General features: G+C 41.7%; 1 protein-coding gene across 2 annotated transcripts in view; it reads left to right on the top strand.

Annotated features, from left to right (window-relative positions):
• LOC102236149 (FYVE, RhoGEF and PH domain-containing protein 5-like) overlaps positions 1–17,842 on the top strand; it is a 41,859-nt gene extending 24,017 nt beyond the window's left edge. The window contains exons 8-21 of one of the 2 annotated variants that reach the window (XM_023324791.1): positions 5,039–5,129; positions 6,487–6,537; positions 6,672–6,730; positions 7,279–7,350; positions 7,439–7,507; positions 10,976–11,059; positions 11,159–11,238; positions 12,011–12,107; positions 12,350–12,487; positions 13,357–13,459; positions 13,535–13,671; positions 14,360–14,461; positions 14,876–15,030; positions 16,454–17,842. In XM_023324791.1, the coding sequence (XP_023180559.1) occupies positions 5,039–5,129; positions 6,487–6,537; positions 6,672–6,730; positions 7,279–7,350; positions 7,439–7,507; positions 10,976–11,059; positions 11,159–11,238; positions 12,011–12,107; positions 12,350–12,487; positions 13,357–13,459; positions 13,535–13,671; positions 14,360–14,461; positions 14,876–15,030; positions 16,454–16,490 (1,275 nt within the window). In that variant the 3' untranslated portion in view covers positions 16,491–17,842. Of the gene's footprint in view, positions 1–5,038; positions 5,130–6,486; positions 6,538–6,671; positions 6,731–7,278; positions 7,351–7,438; positions 7,508–10,975; positions 11,060–11,158; positions 11,239–12,010; positions 12,108–12,349; positions 12,488–13,356; positions 13,460–13,534; positions 13,672–14,359; positions 14,489–14,875; positions 15,031–16,453 lie in introns of both variants that reach the window. The other variant, XM_023324790.1, reaches the window with a different exon arrangement.
• The last annotated feature ends 4,614 nt before the right edge of the window (positions 17,843–22,456 follow it).

Here is a 22,456-nt window from a genome sequence, read left to right as displayed (position 1 = left end):
CCTAATAAAAAAATTGATTAAAGAAGGGAAAACATACAAAGAGGTGCAGAAAATCATTGGCTGTTCAGCTAAAATGATCTCAAATGCCCTGAAATGGGAGCAAAAAACTGAAAAATGAGGAAGAAAAAGAAAGCCAACCCCTCGAATGGACAGAAGAATAGCCAAACTGGCGAAGACTCAGCCAATGATGGGATCCAAGAGGATCAAGCAAGACCTTCAGTTGACAGTGAGTACTGTGACAATCAGAAGACGTCTTACTGAGGTTAACCTTCCAGCAAGAAGCCCCCGCAAAGTCCCACTGCTGAGAAAAAGACATGTGCAGAAGCGTTTACAATTTGCCAAAGAGCACATTGACTGGCCTGAAAAGAAATGGCATAATATCTTGTGGACAGATGAAAGCAAGATTGTTCTTTTTGGGTCTAAGGGTCACAGGCAGTATGTCAGACGCCGTGCAAACACAGAATTCAAGCCACAGTACTCACTGAAGACCATTAAGCATGGTGGTGCAAGCGTCATGATATGGGGATGTTTTTCATACTATGGTGTTGGTCCGATTCACCGCATACAAGGGATCATGGATCAGTTCCAGTACATCAGGATCCTGGAAGAGGTCATGCTGCCATATGCTGAGGAGGAAATGCCTTTGAGGTGGACCTTTCAACAGGATAATGACCCCAAACACACCAGCAAGCGAGCAAAAGCATGGTTCCAGATGAACAAGATTCAACTGATGGAGTGGCCAGCACAATCCCCGGACCTTAATCCCATCGAAAACTTGTGGGCTGACATAAAAAGTGCAGTGCATGAGGCAAAACCAAGAAACGCTGAGGAATTGTGGAATACAGTGCAATTATCCTGGGCTGCAATACCTGTGGAACGATGCCAGAAGTTGGTTGACTCCATGCACCACAGATGTGTAGCAGTCATCGGAAACCGTGGTTTTGCAACAAAATATTAGTTTAGGATACTCAGCTAGGTTCACTTATCAAGAATTTCTTTGTTTGTACAGTACATTTTTGAGTTTCCAAGGAAAGATGGCAACACTGCTATTCTTTTGAACATGCCATTTCTTACTTTATTTGAAATATTATTATTATCATTTAAGTTTTGATGACTTTGCGCAATTGTTTTGCTTTGGAATAGAATGTACTGTGTCCCCAATGTATCTGTGTTCATTAAAGTACAATTTCTTTGAAGAATTTTGACATTTACTCATTTTTCTAAAGGCACTGCTATTATTTCGAACACAACTGTACATTATTAGAAATATATTAAACGATCAACAAATGATTTTTCAAATAAGAAAATAAACATTGTATCGTCAAAAATGCAACATTAGTGAATCGTAGACCATTTGTTGCAGCTAAAAAAAAATACTTCTAACTTCACAATGTGAAGAGCTCAGCTCTTTATATAATTGACTTAACATCAATACATAAATTAGTTCTTGATTATTTCGATGACCGATTCATCACGATTAATCAGATTAATTGTTTCAGACCTACAGCTAGTAGTCATTGCACTCCACAAATCTGGCCTTGACGGAAGAGTCACAAAAAACATAAATTAATGAGAAAAAAGCCTTAAGAAATTCTGTTTGCTTTTGTCACAAGCAAATACTTCGACCAGACTAGGAGAAGGTTTAGAATTTTGGCCTAAATCCCACCATGTGTGGCATAAAGATGATACTGCACATAACCTTAGAAGACCCCAAAAGGCATTTTTAAAAACACTTTAGATATCCCTCTAACAAACTCAACTTTTTGTGTTGCAGGTGTTTAATTAAAACATTATGAAATTATAGGAAAGTAAAGCAAAGCAAGTCAAATGTGCAACCCCCCGCCCCCAAAAAACAAAGACATTATTTCGGGTCATCTCATTTATAAAACACACATCCAACAAACCGCATCCAATCTGTGCGGTTTACGTCTATGTCTGCGTTTAGCGCTGAAGCGACCGAGCCTCTCTGCCAAAATGCATGCAAATTCCTTGCTGTGTGTTGATTCGCCGTGAGTGTCTGACATAATGCTTTCAGGCGTTTCTAGTTCATTGAGAAAAGCAAACAGACAAGACGCCAACTGTCTCGGCTCATAAATATTCATCGGCAGCTGTGTCTCCTCAGAAAAACTTAGCTCAGTCACACGTTAGCAACGAGCGCTGGCCCCTCGGTACCCTGCAGCTCGTTTTCCTCGTTTGAAAACCTTCAGCTCGACGTCACTCCACTTCTCGCCTCGAGAAACTTCATATCAAGCATTAATGAGACTCCGTTGCTGCTCCTTAGGTTCCTCCAATTGCTTAAAGGAATCACAGTCTTGGCTGTGATCGTCCCAGTTCCCACTGGTACGGTGATGTGTTAATGTGATGGACGTCCTCGAATGTCGAAGCATTGCTTTGGAAGTTGGTTTGTTTTTCTGACCCGGCTATAATTGGAGGAGTAAAGACAGTGAAATAGCTCAGAAAATATGTGTTCATGGAAGTCAAACAGCCAGAATGTTCTGTAAAACCAACCTAAACTCAGATTTAAATATAATATGTCTCACATAAACAAACTCCATGTGATGGTCTGTATTTGTATGTTTTGATTTTTTTTTTGTTACACATGATTACCTCTGCATGTTCTTTGAAGTGCATTCTCTTGTAGTTTTGTTTGCATGTTTTCTATTTAAATTGCAACAAAAAAAAAACTGTCTACGGTGAAACTTTCAAGCCAAATATGAGAACTCTGCATAGATTTCAGTATGCTCAAGATAAAAAGAGGACTGGACTAGACTGCATTACAGATTTTGTTATCGAATAACTTCACACAAGGGAAATTGTGATAAATACTGTTTGGTCTCGTCGTCATGTTCCAACAATGTTTTCTGTAGAAGTGCTGCGTCACTAGCTGCTTCTGGATAAAATCATCTCTATTACCCAGTTTTTGTCGTCAATCTACATTTTCTAAACGTTTTGCTCTGATTCCTTTCATGCATGCTTGAGAAATCCTTTAATCTCAAATTGCAGCTATTCCGCCTCGCAGAGCGTCACTCCCCTGCGACTTCACCACTCAGCTCCTTCAGACGAGCAGCAGCAATTAGCAAACACTTGGTGGAACTGTTCGTCTGCTGAGGTTATCATGCAAGCTAGTTCTCTGTGAAAAGCTGGTTGAAACGTTGTTAAAGGCTTAATAGAGGAGCGATGTTGTCAGAAAGAGGAGGAGCTTCTTAAAGAGACAGAAGCCCAATTTCAAGGCGTCATTACAAACTTCTTTTAAGTCGTACCTTAGAACAACTGAAGGTGTCATAGTTACTTGATTGTGCTATAAAATGGCACTATGTGATTGGAAAATACATAATACCGTATGTATTTTCATTTACGTGCTTATTTCATGTACCCACATGTACGTGTTATTTCTGATAAACGTTGTTTTCTCCTCTGGCTGCGTTTTAGTCCTCCAATCCTTCTCTTTCTTTCAACACCTCATTTGTGCACTCACCTTTTCCCGCTGCAAGCTAAAGCCCCGCGGTGTAAGTGGTAGTAATTTCATTGTGGATGTGGTGATGACAGTGATGAAGTAGCCGCAGTCCCCCGATTGGATCAGAGCTCAACCCTTACCGGATTACAGCCCACCACTCCCACCCCTCGCCCCCATCCCCCTTTAACAGCCAGTTGCTTGTTTACCCGCGTAGCTGCGTTCGATCCATGTGTGTCTCCTACGTGCGAAGCGTGTTTGTGCCCTTGTGTTGTTTCTGCCTGGCTGTAGCCACACGCAGACTGTGTTGATCCTCTCAAACTGGGTTCATGAAATCCCTTTTCCCAGACTCCTCCGCCTGGATTTTCGTTCACGCCGAAGCGTCCCTTGCTTTCTGTGTGTGTGTGTGCGCGTGGGGGTGTGTGTGTGTCCGATGAGGCTGTGCAGCAGGTGGACACAGAGCGATGGAAGGAAGGAGAGAGGGATGGAGCGAATTCCTTGTAAAGGCAGCTGGGCAATGAGGCAGACAGAAGCTAATTAGAGAAGCAGCCTCCTTTACAACTCCCCAATTAGATCAGCTGCGCGTGTGTGTACACAAGTGCGTGTGTTTATCGCGAAGCGTCCTGCTCCTTCTTCTCCCCTCCTTTTGGTTTGCTCACCCAAACAAACCACAAGCTAATTACCATCTCTGGAACGACACTTCCTCTGAACAAGTGTCAATTGGATGACAATTTGCAAGCGACACTGGAAGTGAGCGGATGTTCTGAAAACAAGCAGGCTTGATAACGGGGAGCTGATCTGCTGGGTGGATCAGGGCTCCAACTCCTGGTTTCTTTAAGGAAAAAAAAAACTGTTTTTTAACACCTTCGTTCCTTTCACATCATCTCATCACCAGCTCAAGCTCTGTGTGAGGCACTGTATGCGCCAAAGTGTGAACGTCTCATTGACACGTTTTATATTTGTGTGTGTGTGCAGTGTAAATAAAGACGAACATGCTGTTTTCCCGCAGGGCGCTATCTGTGCCTGTCTAATGAAGGATAGGACTTCATTGGATTAAAAAAGATGGTGTGTGTGTGTGTGTGTGTGTGTGTGTGTGTGTGTGTGTGTGTGTGTGTGTGTTCCGCTCCTCAACCTCTCAGGGCATAAATACCTGTCACAGACAATTAGATCCTGATTGATTTTCCAATGCTCTCTTTGATAGTTCCCCCCTTTCTCTGTCCTTTCTCACCTGCAAACGACTCCATCGAGCAGAAGAATAGAGCTTCTCTCCGGGTTTTTTTGCGTGCCTCAAGGTCACCCTGACAAAAATTTCCCTTTCCATCGACGACGACCTTGTCTCACGACATTTGAGTTAAAGCGGCGACCCACGTTTGGAAGACACGGAGACGTGGCTTTTTCCGTTGGTACAGTAACACACGTGTAGCTTTGGTTGGACAAGAAGATATTGAAATTATTGCAGGGTTTCTTTTGCGGATTGGATACGGCACGATTGGTGCTTTTTTTCTTCAAATTTGAGAAACAGAATATGCTGGAATGTGCTCTTTAATGTGTTGAAAATGTAATAGGTGTGTTTGTGTGTGTATGCAGACTAAAAGTCCAGAAGAACTGGAGGTCCCAATGAAACACCAGCTGCTCCAGGTCATAGTGAGAGTTCTTCAGTATCGAATGCTACTCACAGGTAATGACACAGAGACGCTCAGATTTGAAAAACTAATAGGAAGATGTCACAGAAAATAAAGTCGTCGTCAGCACTTGAGGAAGTCAACTTTGCAATGCGAAAACATAGGAAGAAAGGTTACACACACTTGCGTTGCTTTTTACAGTCCGGTTTGTAAAGAGTCCAAATTTAGAAATGGTCACTATCTGCGCTTTTATTACAAACGTAAGCAAAATGTTTTCAATATGACGCTGATGTCGTAAAAAACTTAATTTTGCAATTGCGGCGTTTCCGTTAAATAATAAATCCCATTAAAATCGCACATGAATAAGTTTGTGCCATAAATCATTATAAATTATGATGTAAACACTCACATGCGATATATATATATTTCAGCCGTATCAGTCGCGATCGTCATCGGCCATCAGAATAGACGTCGGTGACTCATCGAGGCGTTGGAGCGACAAACTCCTTGTAGTTGGGAGCGGCTACATGTGCGGCCATTTCACTTTTGGTGAAAGTGTAATGGAAGATTTTGCAGAAGAACCATAGATCCAGCACTTTCGAATGACAAACTTGACTATTGATGAACTGTGCGATCTCTGGTGGAGCCAACTGTGCATTGTCCGAGGATGCCAGTGCCTGCAAATAAGCGCGTTGCTGCTAAAATGTCGTGATGTGAGAAAAACCTTACTGTTAGTAGTCTTAGCCCACTTTATTACCTAGATTTATGTCTGTCCTGCATTCCTTCCAAACCCGTCGGGTCTTATGGAAAAATATATTTTTTTAATATCTAGAATGAGAATAAAACTATATGGTGAGGCAGCTTTTCCTTGTTGTGACCCTCAGCTTTCGGGAAGCCTTTCCCATAAACCCGAGAGTCTGAATGTTCTCAAAAGCAAACCAATCATTAGTCTGGCCTACACTTTAAGTTTATACGAATGTATCATCTCTCAGTTTTTATTTAAAATTTGAATAACTTTTATATCATTTCTTTACATAAAAGAGCTAATCTGGTTTAAATCCCTTCTTATTTCATTAATGAGTGGAATTAGTATTGGAAAACCATGAATCTCTTGCTCAGGTTGTTATTGTTTGGTGTTAAAATCTGTTCTGATGTAAGATTAAGAAACAGAACAAATTAGTAATTTCTCACTGCACCGCAGTGAAAAAGTCATCTCCAAAAAACAAAGTCAGAAAAGTTTTCATCAGTAACTTTGTAATTTGTAATGCTGCAAATTAACATCTATAATTACAATAACAGGAGTTAATACTTTAAACTTGGAAAAAGTGCTTCAGAAGTTGGCGTAATTTATCAGTAAATGCGTTTCGTTTGATTTGATGCTCACGTCTTTTGTTCTGAATCTGCTTTCTCCAGATTATCTGAACAACCTCTCTCCTGACTCCAAAGAATACGAGGGCACTCAGGGTAATTCAACCGTCTCCTGACATGTTTCCATCTTAAAGCTCACAAGCAGCTGATCAGCATGCGTTAGCGCCGACGCACCGTGTCGCCCCATCGAATGCTTTTAACTCGTTTTCTGTTTTCTGTTTCTGTTGCAGCTGTGCTGGTGATTGTGTCTGAGGTGGCGGACCAGGCCAACGACGACCTGAAACAAGGGGTGAGTTTCTAAACCTGGGTTAATAGTGTGCGCTCCCATTCACTGGTAACGCTCTAGCTTTAGTCTCCAAAGGTCTTTAAGTCCTGCCTCAAAGAGCGGTTCCTCCGTGTGAATCTGTCTCCTGAATGATGGCATGCCAGAGAGAAAAAGAGGTCGATCCCTACTTGGCGATTAACTGAGGAAAGTTTATGTGACACAACAAAGAAGGCAGTGTAATGCTGGACATGACTTACGGTTCTTCTTAAACTTCAAGACTTGGTGGAGATAATTGACCAACACTTCCTCAATGCCATTCAGGTCTTTCACTGTCAGACTCCCCCGTGTCTCTTTAGGTTCCCTCCTCTGTTTATCACACTGCTCTTCCTCCTCCTCCTCCTCCTCCTCGCACACCCACTGATACGGACACACACAGTCTGAGAGACGGGGGCTATAGGGAGGACCCAAAGTTATCGCCTCCCTTTCCGCCTCCCGCACTTTCATTCAGAAATAAACTGTCCGTGTGTCGTCGGGTGATTTTCATCTGTGTTTCATCCTTCGGTCTCCGGCAGGAGAACCTGCTGCGTCTGGTCCACATAGAGTACAGCGTGAAGGGGAAGAGGGACCTTCTGAAGCCCGGAAGGGTGAGAATCACCAAGTGGCATGGCAGCAAACCAGAACGCGGCTGTTTTGATCTGAATAAAAGCTTTTAACGGTTCTTGTCCTTGGCAGATATTCGTCAAAGAGGGGACACTCATGAAGGTCTCGAGGAAGAGTAGGCAGCCGCGGCATCTGTTTCTGGTAATACAGCTCCGTCCGCTTAACTTTTACCCCCACATCATGAAAATAGGCGTATTAAGACACTTTTACTGATTCAGACGTACTGATCTCTGTATTTAAAGAGTATTCGTACCTCTTCGACTGTTTCACTTTCTGTCTCATTGCAGCCTCAGTTGTCAGTGAGTCTAGTTGAGATTTTACAGATCAACACACATTAGCTCATAGTTTTTCCAGAGGGGGGGAAGATGTGAGGAATTGACCAGAGTTTTCCACTTTCTAGCAGGACAACAACCCTAAATATGCAGTCAGAGCGCCAGTGAAATGGCTTGGATTGAAGAGTATTCGTGTGTGAGAATGGTCCAATCAAAGCCCAGACCAGAGGAATCTGGTAAAAGGCTTGCAAACTGATGTTCACACACACTCTCTTCACATCTGAAAGAGGCATCATGATGTCATCTGTAAACTCAATATCTTCCATGAAAAAAAGACCAGATTATATTATGGAGAGTGAAGAGTGCCAAAATACAAGAAATGAAAAATTGGTTGAAAGAAAAAAAGTATTTAAATGGGTCATTGAGTTATTAAAACTGTAAATAAATGCAGAAATTATTTATTAAATATAGAATTAATTATATGTGGATTATTTAAATGTATCAATTTCCTTGTAAAGACGACATATCTATGTAGTGACTCACTTATTTCAGGTTCCCATGCCGATCGTAAATTTAGTTAAACGGTCGAGATCAAAGCTTCTTCTATAGAGACTCTGACGTCTGATTGGTTGCTGCACAAAGCAAGTCAAGCAACTTCTTCCAAGTTTGCTGTGACTCTGAGGTCAATATTTTATTGTATTTTTTTTTTTAAGAAATCAATATATGATTGAGGCACATACAATTAATTCTATATTTAATAAATAATTTCTGAATTTATTTCCAGTTTTAATAACTTCATTAAATATTTGAATAATTATTTCATAAGTTATTGGTTCACTGTAATTTGACACTCTTCACTTTCCATAGATGTACACCCATTCAAGTTATCACCACATACTCCTGGCACATTAACCACAGTTAGTCCTCACATAAGTGGTTTGTACAACCTTCCAACCCACCAAAAGATAACTCAGAGTTTTTACATAAAAAGACCTTACAATAATCATTTTTATGCTTAGGACGCACTTCTGTAGAGAATCTCAGGACCTAATGAGTCTGATTAGGGACCCTTTGTTTAAGGCACCTGCTGAATCATTGAGTCGCGAGTGAAATCGGTTGCTGGCTTTATCCGTGTCAAGGAATGTTGGGTGGAGGTAGGTGAGCTTGTGAGGGTGGAGGGGCGCGAGGCCAAGGCTGCTGGACCTCCACTAAGCACCACACCCATCCAGCAAGGGCCTCCCTCTCCACTTGTCTCCTCTCCACCCCTCTCAGGACTTGTTTTCAAGGGCCCCGCTTCCTTACAGGATGTTTGGTGTGGGTCACTGGATGCCGGCTTCCTGTGTATTGGGAGGGGGACTGACAGCGAAGTGAAGGCCAGACACCCTGTAGAATGTGGGGAGGAGGCGGCAGAGGAGGGACGTGGGTGTTACACAAACACATAATGTGAAATGGAGAAGCCCACTCTATTGTTCCATGTGCAATCAGCGCTGTCTCATGTTATGAAATATGCTTTGGCGAGACATCCGCAGGAGCAGCGTTTAGGGTTTGGGCTTCTCTTGGTTAATCCAACTAAAACATAAAGATGCTCCGTGGATTAATTTGTCTTTTCTTGTTCTGTCCTGACACGTCCTCCATTGTCTTTTTCCACCTGCAGCTAAACACGTTTACTGTAAAGCAACATCCACCCCCTGACGTCTGCCGTCACCAGAAGCTTAGTTGGCATTTTGGGGGCTTTTAGCAATGGAGATTCCAAACTGTGAAGATGGAAAGCTATCAGTCTGCTCAGAGATAGACAAAAGGTGAAACCAATCCTTGGCCAAAAGAAGAAATAAAACCAGCTTAGGGTGTGTTCACACCAGCCCTACTTAGTCCACTTTAATCGAATTCTAGTGTGTTTGCCGAGGAAGTCCGGTTCCGTTTGCGGAGGTGTGAACCTATGTCTTAGTTCGGTTCAAGTAAAGGATGGTGCAGTTCGATTGCAAACGTGGATGGAAGCGGACCCGAGATTCCTCCAGAAACAGGATGCAGACCGTAGCGCAGTGCATTCTGGGTAAATACTACCAAAACAAACGTGTAAGAAATGGCTTGTGACAACAAGGAGAAACTACAACCACTAAAAATCTGACGTTGGTCCACTTTTGTTCTTTAGAGGTTTTTATGTCGTCGTCCTCAGTAAGTTCTTGGAGCAGCGCCACCACAGGTGAGGGAGGAAACAGGAAACAATTAGTTTATATTGTTCAACACAGTAGGAAAGCTAACCAGTCCGGCTGAAAATGTAACAAACATTGCATTTTTGGTCCCCAGTCGAGTCAAGACTACTGGACTATCAGGTGTGAAAACGCCCTTAGATTGAGCAAGGATTTAACAGCAGGAAGGAAGAAGGCAAGTGGACAGCTGAAAAATGAAATATGAAGCGCAAAGAGGGTGGCGTACTCATGGGTCAGTCTGTTTGCTCAGCTCCCGTCCGCGTCCCTGTGGAAGGAATCTTTCAGTAAACGAGCAGCGCAGGGTGGAGCTCCCAAAAAATCCCGGTGGCCGCAGCCCAAAGGTCGCTCCGGCTTGGCTGCCATGCACTGTTTTGTCTCCGGCCACCTAGCTAAAAGAGAAGCAAAACAAACAAACAAAAATTAGTGGGACTGTTTGTGTTGTTGTTGTGGTGAAGGTGGCAGGCTTCACCCAGTCCTGCTCCTCTGTAGCCTGAGAAGCCTCTGAAGGGTGAGGGTGGTGGGGGGTCCGGAGCAGGGTGGAGAACTCTGGATGCTGCCCGTAGGGCCCCAGCAGATGCTTAGAGCACACATTAGGTGTGACCAATGATGTCATTTCTTTTGTCTGTGTTATGAAATACCTCTCATAAAACAATGGCGTGCAGGGCTTATTAGAACTCTTTATTCCCGTATCCAAACAAACATTTGCTTTAAAGTTCTGCCGGGCGCGGCCATGGGAATGGGAAATTTAAAGTACCACTGAAAAGAAAACACCCCAAAAAAGCTAAATTGAAAAATAGTTTTTTTAATTTGCTTGTATTGTTATAACATTTAAAACTTGAGAAGTCAGTAGAAAGCCGCGTGTCATGAGGGGATTCCTGCTTTTCGGATTGCTGACCACTGCAGGTAAGACACTGACTGCTCATAAATACTGCAACGCAACCAAAAAAACGGAACAACCTCTTTAAATAGAGACTCTCTTGAAGCGGAGCTGCACCGCCACCTTGTGTTGGAGGGAGGTATTACATGCATTACATAGGTTATGATTGATAAATCTTAGTCTTCCCGTTTGTCCGATTAGAAGTATCTCAATCTCATTCCTCCAATGGTCTCTTTTTCTCTCTCCCAAACAGATGAATGATATTATGCTGTATACTTACCCACAACAAGACGGAAAATACAGACTTAAAAACACACTGTCCCTGTCAGGGATGAAGGTGAGCACATTTTTCTGATGACTTATTTTCATTTATGCTTTCCTCACACACACTTGCCCACTGTTTTCCCTGTTTTGTTTCTCTGCTGTGCGCACACAGGTGAGCAAACCCGTAGTGGACAACGTGCTCAACTGTCTTCGGATCGAGGTGTCCGACGTCACTATCACTCTCTCTGCCAGGTGAGCGACGCCAGCAACTGCAGGTTTTGGTTTATTTTTATTTCTCTTTGAGCGATGTAAGGACATGGCATTCCAATTTATTTTTTTTTTCTAGTATTCCTACTGCGAGCGGTCATCGATTATTTATATTAAGTGCAGAGAGCCGTGTGTGAGGAAGCAGTCACCCTGTACTTGTGCTTCAAGGCAAAAACTAAATAGTTTTCAGATCTTATTTTATTCAGATCTTATTTTAGCAACAAGTAAAGTTAGCTTGGCTAGCATCTCTAAACGGGAGTCTCTGAGGATAGGGCCTTTCTTTACAACGGAGATTTTCAAAAGGTTGCCAGCATTTCCAAGTTCAGCGTTCTCCATAAAAGACAAACGTTTCACAAACAGAGACGCTGTGCTGTAAAATGTTTAGCCTTCCGCTGAAAGTCTCTCACTTTCTCTTATCGACATGAACAGGAGCCTTGTCTTAGAAAATACAATGTCATTTTTATTGCCTTTTTCCCCCATCAATAACAATTTCCACATTATTGTTATTATCTTGTTATAGTCCAAGATCAGAAAATGTTACATTCATTCAATTTCCAGGCATCATTATCTGGCTTGGGGCAACTTAAAAGTCACCAGCTGACTTTTTAATGCCCTTCATAGCAGAAAATCCCCTAAGAATAATATTTGTTGTGTTGTAGCAGCCTTATTAGAAACCTAAATGAGTCAAAAACATGATTTTTATGTTTAAAATATATATATATGTATATATATATATATATAATTTTTTTTTTCTCAGTTCTGTTGGAGAGCGAGAGGATTGGTTTCACACTCTGAGTCGAGCCATCGCAGACCACGCTGCAGGACTCTGCACCTTTGGTGGTCCATGCAGTGAGGTAAAGTAGGAAATTATGAAATAAAATCGTTTTCTTTATTACAAACATGCATTGACCTCTAAATGTTCAGTTAACTATTACAGATGAAAGACCCTAAAGATAGTGGCAAAAAAAAAAAAACAACAACAACCCTGCAATTCGTCTCTGGGTTATCTGTCTGCTGGAATTAGCTAAATGAGTTCTATTAATTGGAGCGTTTTTAGCTGTAACATGTGGGGATCATTCCAACGCTGTTCCCACAGGCACGTGAGAAACTGTGGATGGCTCTTGGTGAGGCAGCGCCTGTGCTTCTGCCAGTTTCCCAGGTGATGATGTGCATGAACTGCACCACAGATTTCAGCCTCACGCTCAGACGACACCACTGCAATGCTTGTGGGAAGGTACGGTTCGCCGCATCTTCATAAAAAAGAAAGAAAGGATAAGGTTTTTTTATGCTAGTTATATGAAAGACAGATGTCAAATACTGCTTTTTCTCTGCTAAGGTTGATGACATCATCCACACTACTTCTCAGCTGAGCTTCCACGATCCACAGTCTCTTGAAAACAAACAGCCTTGTTCATGTTAGCATATGTTAACATTAAAGTGGCTTGGAGCCACATTAGCATTTCATTCTCTATTGGCTAAAAGCTCTCTTATCACTTACAAATGCTGCGCTCAGTTCTTTTATAATAGATGATGAACCACCATTGCTGCAGCGGAGTAGCTGCTCTATGCTAACATTAGCATGCGTCAATAAAACATGATAAAAAGATACCATAGAAAGTCAATTCTCCTTCTAAACACAATAGGGATATAATAGCTAAAATTACAACATGTGACAACATACCGAGCCGACATTTTGGCCCTAATTTCTCCTCAAAACTGGCAGGAATTAACTTTTTATAGAGTTTCAGTATCATATTCTAGCTCAAAAATCATTGATAGAAGTTCACAGTAGAGATCCAGGCTTTAATAAACTGCTGAGAAATTAAGAGCATTGAAGTGTGTATTCTAATGAGACATACTTTCTATCATAGCGCTTTGTTGGTGTGCGAATCTGCTTACAGTTTATTTCAAGAGTTTCATCAGTGCCATGGAAATGAACCACAACATTGACGGTTCATTTCTATCGATGCTACTGTTTGAGCTCAGCCTATGTAGGAGATTATTAATGTTTTGATAATGAGCTGTGCAGGTTTGCAGTTATTTCCATTTTGTCCTGAGGATCTCAACATAAAGCACACTGACCCGTTGTATGTGTTTGAGCAGGTGGTGTGTCGCGCTTGTTCCAGGAACAGATACCCTCTGAAGTACCTGAAGGACAGAATGGCCAAAGTGTGTGACCACTGCTACGCTGAGCTCAGGAAAAGAGGTGACCCCTTGCTTTTTAAGGATCTTAGCTGAGAACGGAGCCGGCGGGACGTTAAATGTTTTGCACCGTCTGCAGGCGGCAGCATATCGGGAGCGTGTGGTAACTCAAGCCCTCGGACTCATCGGGCCAGTCGGCCGCTCTCCGCTGTGTTCCAAAGTCTGCAGCCTCCCAGTCTGTGGAAGTCCAGGAAGAGCAGCTCCAACCTCAGCCAGGTGGCCAACTGTTGTTTGTCCACTTCATTGTTTGCCACTATATGCAGCCTGTTAGATATCAGAAAATAGAGAATGTTCCCTGACCGGGAATCGAACGCGGCGGTGAGAGCGCCGAATCCTAACCACTAGACCACCAGGGAGCTCTGGAGTTGAGTTGAGTTGAGTTGCTCCCTTGACACCTGGAATGTCTGGCTCTCTTGACAGCTGAGCTGAGCAGCCGGGTTCCTGTTAGCTCCCTGCCATTCTGTCTCATTCAACATGATATTTTAATGAAATGTTTGACAAAAGCTTTCAAAGTTGTACAGTTTCCTAACTTGTTGGTCACAATATAATTTTTAGTTTAGACCTAGCAACAAAAATGAGATCTTTGAAAACCCTTAACTGGTGCGTTTTAATTACTAGGTGTGACTAAGTAAGTCGCTGAAGATTTGTGGCTCTACTTACATAAAAAAAACACTTGTTTAACAGCTAAAATTGTCTATTTAAGATATAATTTTGTCATTGAAAGTTTCATACAGAAAAGTCTCGATGTTCATCAGTTTCTTTATATAGAGTCAGTACAAATAATACCCTAGGCCGCACTTTGGACACCTCTAATGTAAAGTCATCCTGCATAAAACACCCAATTCTAGTGTTTCACTTTAATGTTTGTGTCATTTCTCTGTCGCTGCCGCGTCAACGTCGCCAGGCGTCACTCGGTGTGGATGGCTCCACCATGAGCGGCAGCCTGCAGCGCCGGAAGAAGAGCAAAAGGAAGTGGAAGAGGCTGTGGTTCCTCCTCAAAGATAAGGTGCTCTACACCTTCACAACCCGTGAGGTGAGGGGGCACAGAGTCTCCCGCACCAGCCCCAGAACACTCCCACGATCCCATTATCATTATCTAAATCCATTCTGGCTCAGTCAGAAAGGCATGCTCTTTCTTTGCAACATCTGCTCTTGATGTCGGGGCCATTTCTCTAACCTTTCTTCAAACTCTTTCGGTCTCGCCGGTCTCACTAATGGAGGGGATTCTCTGTGCTCTCTCTCTTCTCTCGCTCTTTCTCCTCACAAATGCCCAGGCTGTTTTTGTTTATACCGCTTTGCTCTTCTTGGAAAAAGTAAAACACCAGCCGCTTTCTTCCCGCTCTCGCCAGCAGCGCCGCTCACCGCTCCTTGTGATTTTTTCTCCAATGTCTGACGGTTGTCAACTGTGCCTTTTCCTCAGGATAAAGTGGCTTCGGAAAGTCTACCTCTGCGGGGCTTCACCGTCAAGCTGACGGAGAAGCCAGACGGAGAAGAAAGCAGCAACGTGTTCCAGCTGTACCACAAGAAAACTCTCTACTACACATTCAGAGCCGACGACCAGCACACCGCTCGCAGGTCGGCGCCGCCGTCCGAGGCGTGGAGGGGCTTGTTTCTGTAGATACATTTATATGTAGTCATTTCGAGTATGTAACTCTGCAGCCACGTCGCGTTTTTGTTCAAATAAATATTTAGATGAAAAAAAGCTTGTCATACTCTAAAAGTTACGTTTTTCAGTGATAGAAAATGAAAGCAGTAAGAGGAAATATGAAGGAACAGTGAAGACATAGAATAGTATTGTTCTTGAAAATGTTCCTAAGTTTATTTCTGGAAATGTCTAAATGAAACAACTTGTTTCTTTGTTTCAACCTTTATTCACAAATGATGATAAAACTTGTTTTATGTGTTTCAATAAGCCTCAGGATTGGTGCATGTTTTTAATCGCCGTCACTTTTCAACAGTGGTCATGCAGTAAAGTTAAATTTCATTCATACTGCCAGCAGGTTTTGGTTTAAAGCAGTTTTTTTTATTTTTTTATTTTACCTTCATACTTCTACTAACAGGAAGTACTAATGGCATTTTGAAGTGGCCCATTCTGAGTCTTCACTTAAATCTGATGTGGAATCTGTGGAGAGATGTAAAAATTAGGGTGTTGGCAAAGAAGTTCTTTGCATTTCATAAAATTGTTAAATATTCAAAGCATAAAGATGAACAAAAAAATAAATAAACTGGTGAACATTTTTTATTTTACATGTGTTTTTAATAGGGCATAAGTCATTTTTGACATACCGTTGTTTTAGGGTTAAGAGATGGGGTTAGGTCTCATCATTTAATAAATGAAAACTGAAACCAAAATGTTCAAATTTGTGGGGAAGAAATATCCAATTAAATTTCTCCAAAAACTCAAACATATGATAAAGAATGAGACAAAAATCATAATCCTGGCAGATTTACATATGGACATTTGTTTTGTTTAGAATCAAGGCTCAGGTTCTGGTTGGAAATGAGGCGGACATCTTTCAAAAGATAACAAGACCATGTAAATCAGTTTGAAGAAAAAGCTATTTGTAAATTTTAATTACATTCTCTTTAAAAATGTCAACTTTAAAATGAATAATTACTCACACCCCCACTCAGCAACCAATGGAAAATCTTTTATTTGCTCTCCGACAAGCAAGCTCTTCATAATCACCCACCAGCTTTTTAGCACGTTTACCGTTTGGTATTTTATGACCGATCTTCGATAAAGAGGTCAAAGTCTTCGAGGTGGGAAGTCCTCTTTGCCATCACCCTAATCTTTTAGCTCCCTCCACATATGTTCTCTATCAGATTCAAGTCTGACTGGGCAGTTTTAACATGTTAATATTACTTGCACCCTTCCTGTTCCCAACCTCACAGCTGCAGAACCAAAACTGACTACATCACATAGTTAAAACTAAATCCAAACTAACAGGGAGACTTGTCTTTAAAAAATGCTAAATGTTTCATTTCTGTGTTTCAGATGGGTCAACGCCATCGAGGAGGCCACAGTTTTATAGCACCTGCTTGCCTTGGGCTAACACACCCTGCTGTGTGCAGCTGCTAGCACAACAAAACTACCTACTGACCAAGAAATGGTCTGATGTCAAATGGAAGAAAAACAAAATCACTGGATTCCTGAGAAGGCTGCCCCCCGGCGGCAAGGAACTGAAAGTGTCAGTCTGTGAAGAAGATGAGTTTTTGCACGATGAATTATAAACTCTTCAGGCAAAAAAAGGTAGAAAAGAACCCCATAGGAGCCTTTTTCTTTTCAGAATAAAGAAGAAGCCAGAGACAGAAGCTATTTTCTTCTACGTTTCAACTTTTTACGACAGAGCTCACTGGAGAGATCTACCAACTTTTTTTTTTAGATTATTACTTTGTATTTTAATCTCTAAAAGCATCCAAAGGTTTTTACCTCTCTGCAGGAGACGACTTAGCTTATTTCAGAGTTTAAATGAAATAAAATTTTTGAAAAAGCATCAGACTGGACCAGCAGAAAGTAAAAAGCAGCTGCACAGCAACATCCATACGGTGTAAACGAGAAACTATTTACCGCCATTTTACTTCCGGTGATGAATATAAATATACCGAATATTACGGTGAAATATCGGATTTATTTGTATAAAGTTGGCGTCATATGATACTCTGAGTAAGGGTTGTTCCTCGCTGTATAAAAACATTGTGTTTCATGTGAAGTTTTACTGAACTCATTGTAAAAAAAACAAAACAAAAACATGACCCTCAGCATGCCTCCATATCAAAAGTATGTCGACAAACGTTATGAACTATGCTTTGAACTTCATTGTGTAAGTTCCTACATAACAAAATCTTAATTGTTCTGAAGTGCCAACTCAGTTGAATGCAGTTACATTTGCTATAATTATAATTATTATTGAATGTGCCTGAAATCAAATGTACTCCTTATCCTTTATATTATCACAGTACTGTATGAAAACATGTTTTGTTTTTTGTTGTTGTTTTTTTTATCAGTTACTGAAACTCAAACACACAAGAATATAGTATTGTGGCATTTTCTTTTTTTTTTTTTTTTTATTGAAGCATTTTTCTTTGTAAAGTATTATCGGCAGGAGCAAAGTGATCTGCCTTCATCAGAAGAAAGAACCCTGGATTTATTTCTGCTGTAACTAACACAGACGTTCGCATCTTTCATCATTAATGGATTTATAAGCAGTTATCTGTGACACTTCAAGCCGTCTCACAGCTTTATCTTTAAAACATTTTTTCTTTTTCCCAGTTTTTCTACCTGTTTCCTTACATCAGTTAGGATAATGGATTGTATTTCAGTCATATAGGCCATTGTAAATGTTTGTGTACATAGAAGCATTATGAAATAAACAACTTTTAAAGATGTACGTCGTTTTTTTGCAGCGTGAAGAGATTTGCTGCTTTGGTGAAATATGATGCAGTTGTGGATAATAGCGTCACATCTCTCAGTCTAACAGAATGCACACTCAAAGAAGCGGTATTTACCCCGCCGATGATAAATAAATGCCGGTGTGAGGCTGATAAGCACCACTGTGTCTTGAATAGGCAAACACAGGTGAGGTAAGTTTGTCTTTCACCAGCAGGGGGCAGGTTTGCATCATCCGTTCATGGATATCTGAATCGTTTTCCTGTTCAGGTCATAGGCGGTCATCACCTGCGGCATGTCACTCTGTAGCATCTTCATGAGGGATGAATTCAGATCGGTTGGTCCTGAAGCTAACAGCTAATCTGAGGGGCTAAACACAATCTGAAGGATATCAGCACTTGACGCAAACAGTGCTTTGTAAACGTATAAACCATCATAGTCTTTGCACAGGAAGTGGTTATTGTTTTACACAGGAAATGGAAATACACAGAAGGGCACCTTTGAGTAGCCAATAAACCGAATACGTTTTGAATGGCATGGGGAGGAAATATTTAACATTTGTTGCTCCGCCAAACTGAGGCAACGCAGACCTCTTTCACGCGTGTTAAGCCCTCTGGGTTGCCGTAGTTAGAGCCGTTACCCCACAAAGAAACGGGTTTGAATGTCGGCTGGGCAACTTAGTAAGGTTATATTAGGATGTATTTGTTTCAGCGATGTTTTCTTTACACAACAGATTCAAAGCCATCGCTTTTCTACTGCGGTTCCTCGGTGATGTGATCATACCTCATGGCTTTTTTTTACATATTGCCAAAACAATACATCAGCTGCAAATGGTGATGTATTTTAGCGACATTTTATCTAAGAGACCAGTGCAAAGTGTTTTATTACTATGAAGCTAAACAAAAATTATGTGTTGTTTCCAAAATGTTTGCTAATGAAACTGAAAAATTCGGAATGGATTCAAGTCAGTACTTTGTAGAACCATCACTGGCTGTTGCCATGGAAATCCTTTCATTGCCACTGTTGCACATCTAACGTCTGGCCTTTGACTCAGGCTGAATGTTGCATGTTTGTACGCTTTGATCTGAACCAAACCGTTGTAGTTTTGCTCTGAATGTGGAGTGCTGCTGTCCTGCTGAACGGTGACTCTCCGTCCCAGTCTCAAGACTTCTGCAGCATCTTCCTGGTTTTCTTCCGGGACGTTTCTGTATTTAGTTTCAACCAGTGCTCACACAAACACGCCCCATTACAGTCAGGGTGAAGCGCAGCTTCGTTTTCCCTCCACTCTTGGTGTTTTGCATGTAGGCAATTGATTAAACTGCATGTATCAGATGAAACGAGCCTGAACACCTGAGCTACACTATTTTTCTTCTTAGGTATTATTTCCCCTCTACTTCATTAGCTTGCTCTATGTTTGTCACTTAACCTTTCAGTGAAACATATTGAGGTTCCTGGTTGTAATGTGACGCAATGTGGAAAAGTCTGTGAGGTGTGAAGACTTTTGCAAGTTACTGTGTTTGAAAGCAAAATGTTTCACCAGGAGCCACTTGTTTTTGGGCCCCTAAAAAACTACTTAAGACACAAAAAAACATTTAGTTTATATTCCGACTGATTTTGTTTGTCCTTAAGTGATCTTAAAGTTGAATGCAAACGTAACGTAAACTAGCTTCAAGTAATTCTATCCGACAGAAGAAAAACAAAATGTTTCCCAGATATGAATTCAGTTAGAAAATCTACAGGTCCTTGGCTGCCAGGGCTGGAAATACTTTCGCTTTCACCAGCCTTACTTAAGTCTTGAAGACATGTACATTTTATGGAAATAAAACCGATGTGTCTTACAAGCGAACAGACGACGACTGTTCACTTTGATGCAGATGTAATGTTGCCAAAAAAACACAATTGCAAAGAAGAAAGCTACTTCAGTTGTGCTAATCGGTCGTTTCTACAGCAGCGTGTAGTCGTTGCACGAATATTTAAAGACAAGGAAACATCACAAACATCACATTTTCTCCGAAGGCCTCAAAGACCTGTGATCTGCAAGTTTACTGAAGGAAGACTGAATAAAAGCAGCATTCGGAGCGTCTAATCGATACATCTGAGACATTCCTCAGACTGAAAATAAGAGAGCGAGGCAGCAGAGCAGCAGCTGAGGTCACTGCCATCGCATACAGATTTTAATTTAGCCAAGACGAGAGGATGAATACGCATGATAGCGAGACAGAGGGCAGAACAGAAAAGATTCGGCTCCATGATCCCAGGAGGGTCAATGACCCGATACTTAAGGGAACAAAAGAAAGAAAGTAGGGGGGATGGCAGGGGCAGCAGGCAAAGGTTTTCATCTGCTTTAAGCTCTAGGACCTGCTAGATAGTGGGACCACAGTTTCTCTCTCTCTCTCTTTTTCTCTCTCTCACACACACGCCCGCACACACACACACACACACACCCACACACACACACGTTTGTGTGCCTATCTTTGTGGGGACCTTCCATTGACTTCCTTCATTTCTACAGCCTAAACTTTACCCTAACCCTAACCAAACTCAGTTCACACCTTAGTCCTAAATCTGACCCCTGACCCAAAAACAGCATTTCCCCTTGTGGGGTCCAGGCTTCGGGCTCAGCAATGAGCAGCAGGTCCCCACAACGCAGTATGTGTCAGGAAAATGGTCCCCGCAAGGTACTACAAACAAACACATGCACACACACCCACACACACACACACAAAACTTTTCCATTAGTAGCCAGGAGACCCGCAGCTTTCGGTTTCATAGCCTCAGCATATTGTGAGCAAAGGACCTCTAAAGATAGCAGAAGGACGGCGTCTCCTTGTGTGCCAATGGAAGCAAACTAATCCATATCCAAGAGGCTAATAGTGAGTCGGAAATTTAACACGGGTGTCTCTCTGCATTTCTCTCACAGAGGCAAAAGCTCACACAATAAACCTGACAGTAGCATCAGGCTGAACTATAAGAGCTCACCGCTTATCATAATGGCGAAAGCATGATAACTATTTAAGTGTGCTTCACGTGGAAAATCCCTGTTCTACTCTCCTTTCTGAGTGATATCACCAGAGAATTAGCAACGCCCCAACAGGATGCTACACCACAATCTGAAAAGCTTTGGAGACTTTCTGAAGGGGAAATGATTCCTGCTAATGTCTGACATCATTTGCAGAGGATGACTTTCAGAGCTTGTTGCACGAGGCAGGTTACTGTAAATATGAGTGACAGCATCTCACGAGCGGCCAAAAAGTCCCGCTCCAGTTCCAGAGGACGACACGAACACCTTGGATGGGCCAGATGTGGGATGTTGTGACAGTGCAGCAATTTTCTCGATTGGCAAAAAAATCAGCCGTCTGAGTGTTTCACCGACTTAGTGCCGTCACATGACAGAAAAAAACAAATTTAATCAGTGGTACATGTCTAGATGAAGACGACCATTTCTCTCCTCTTTCATGGTTTGTTTTTCATCCTTCCTTCCTCTCTGTTTGTCCCTCGTTCACTGTTGTTTGCTCTAAAACTACATCATGATTGTCACCGGATGGACCTTTTTATACCCTGAGAAGTTTTTCTCATTTTTTTTTTTCATGTTACAAGCACAGACAAACACAAAGCAGTGCTCACTAGGGAAGTACAAGGAAATTAGACATGATTTTTCTAGATTTATTACGGAAAAATTAGAACTATTTTACCCCCCTGTGTCAATTCTTCATAAAGCCACCTTCAGTTGCAATTACAGCTCCTTTTAGGTGCGTCTGTGCCAACAGATAAGAGATTAAAATATTCATATCTCCTTCTTTACAAATTGGCTCAACCTCAATTAGGATGAATGGATTTAGCATTTGTAAACACTTCCGTCGTATTTAATTACACCCAAGTGGATAAAACGGACTGATTAAGTGATTTCTGAAGCCAGCTGATTGCACTGCCTTCTGCTCAGAGCAGACTGAATGGAAATGCGTGCCAGCTTGCTTTCTGATTATTTGTGAAGGGATTGATTTTTATCTCTCACTCACCCATCCAGTATTTTCTGACGGTGCACTGTCTAAAATCCTGAAGTTTGTGGAGTAAACTTGAGTAAAAGCGAAGCGGACGAAGGGCTACGGATACTTTTGCAAGCGATTCAAGAGTTTTTTTTCCTCTTGAAGTGTACCAGCAGGTACGACCTCAAGGTGGAATTCCCACCGCCAACAATGGGTTTCTATTTTAAGCCCTCAAGATGCAAGAGATAGTTTCTTTTTCTTTTTTTTCCACTTACAGCAATGCTCAGGTGTTATATAAGCAATGCATAACCTGTATTTCTTCATTCAGGAGGAAATCGTGAGACGTTTATTGGGGGGGGTTTCTGCTAAAGCAGCATAGTTCACATTGAGCAAGAGCAAGAAAGGTTTGACTGAACACAGGGAGGCGTGTGACGTATCCACTAGATGTTGGACGGCAAGAAGCAGGTTTTCCTGGTGGGAGTGGTGGCAGAAGTGACTAATTAACTCTGCAGGATAATCTTTACACAATGGAATATTCTTTTTATGGCTCCCGGTGCAGAAACATGAAGTCACTGGTAAAAGATAGAAACATTTCAAAGAAGTGAAAGCAGAAGTACTTCCTTTTGAA

This window comes from Xiphophorus maculatus, chromosome 20 (assembly GCF_002775205.1).
Source record: "Xiphophorus maculatus strain JP 163 A chromosome 20, X_maculatus-5.0-male, whole genome shotgun sequence".
NCBI classification, from domain to species: domain Eukaryota; kingdom Metazoa; phylum Chordata; class Actinopteri; order Cyprinodontiformes; family Poeciliidae; genus Xiphophorus; species Xiphophorus maculatus.
The sequence above is the reverse complement of the archived record's forward strand: the minus strand, read 5'-3'. Positions and strand labels throughout refer to the sequence as shown.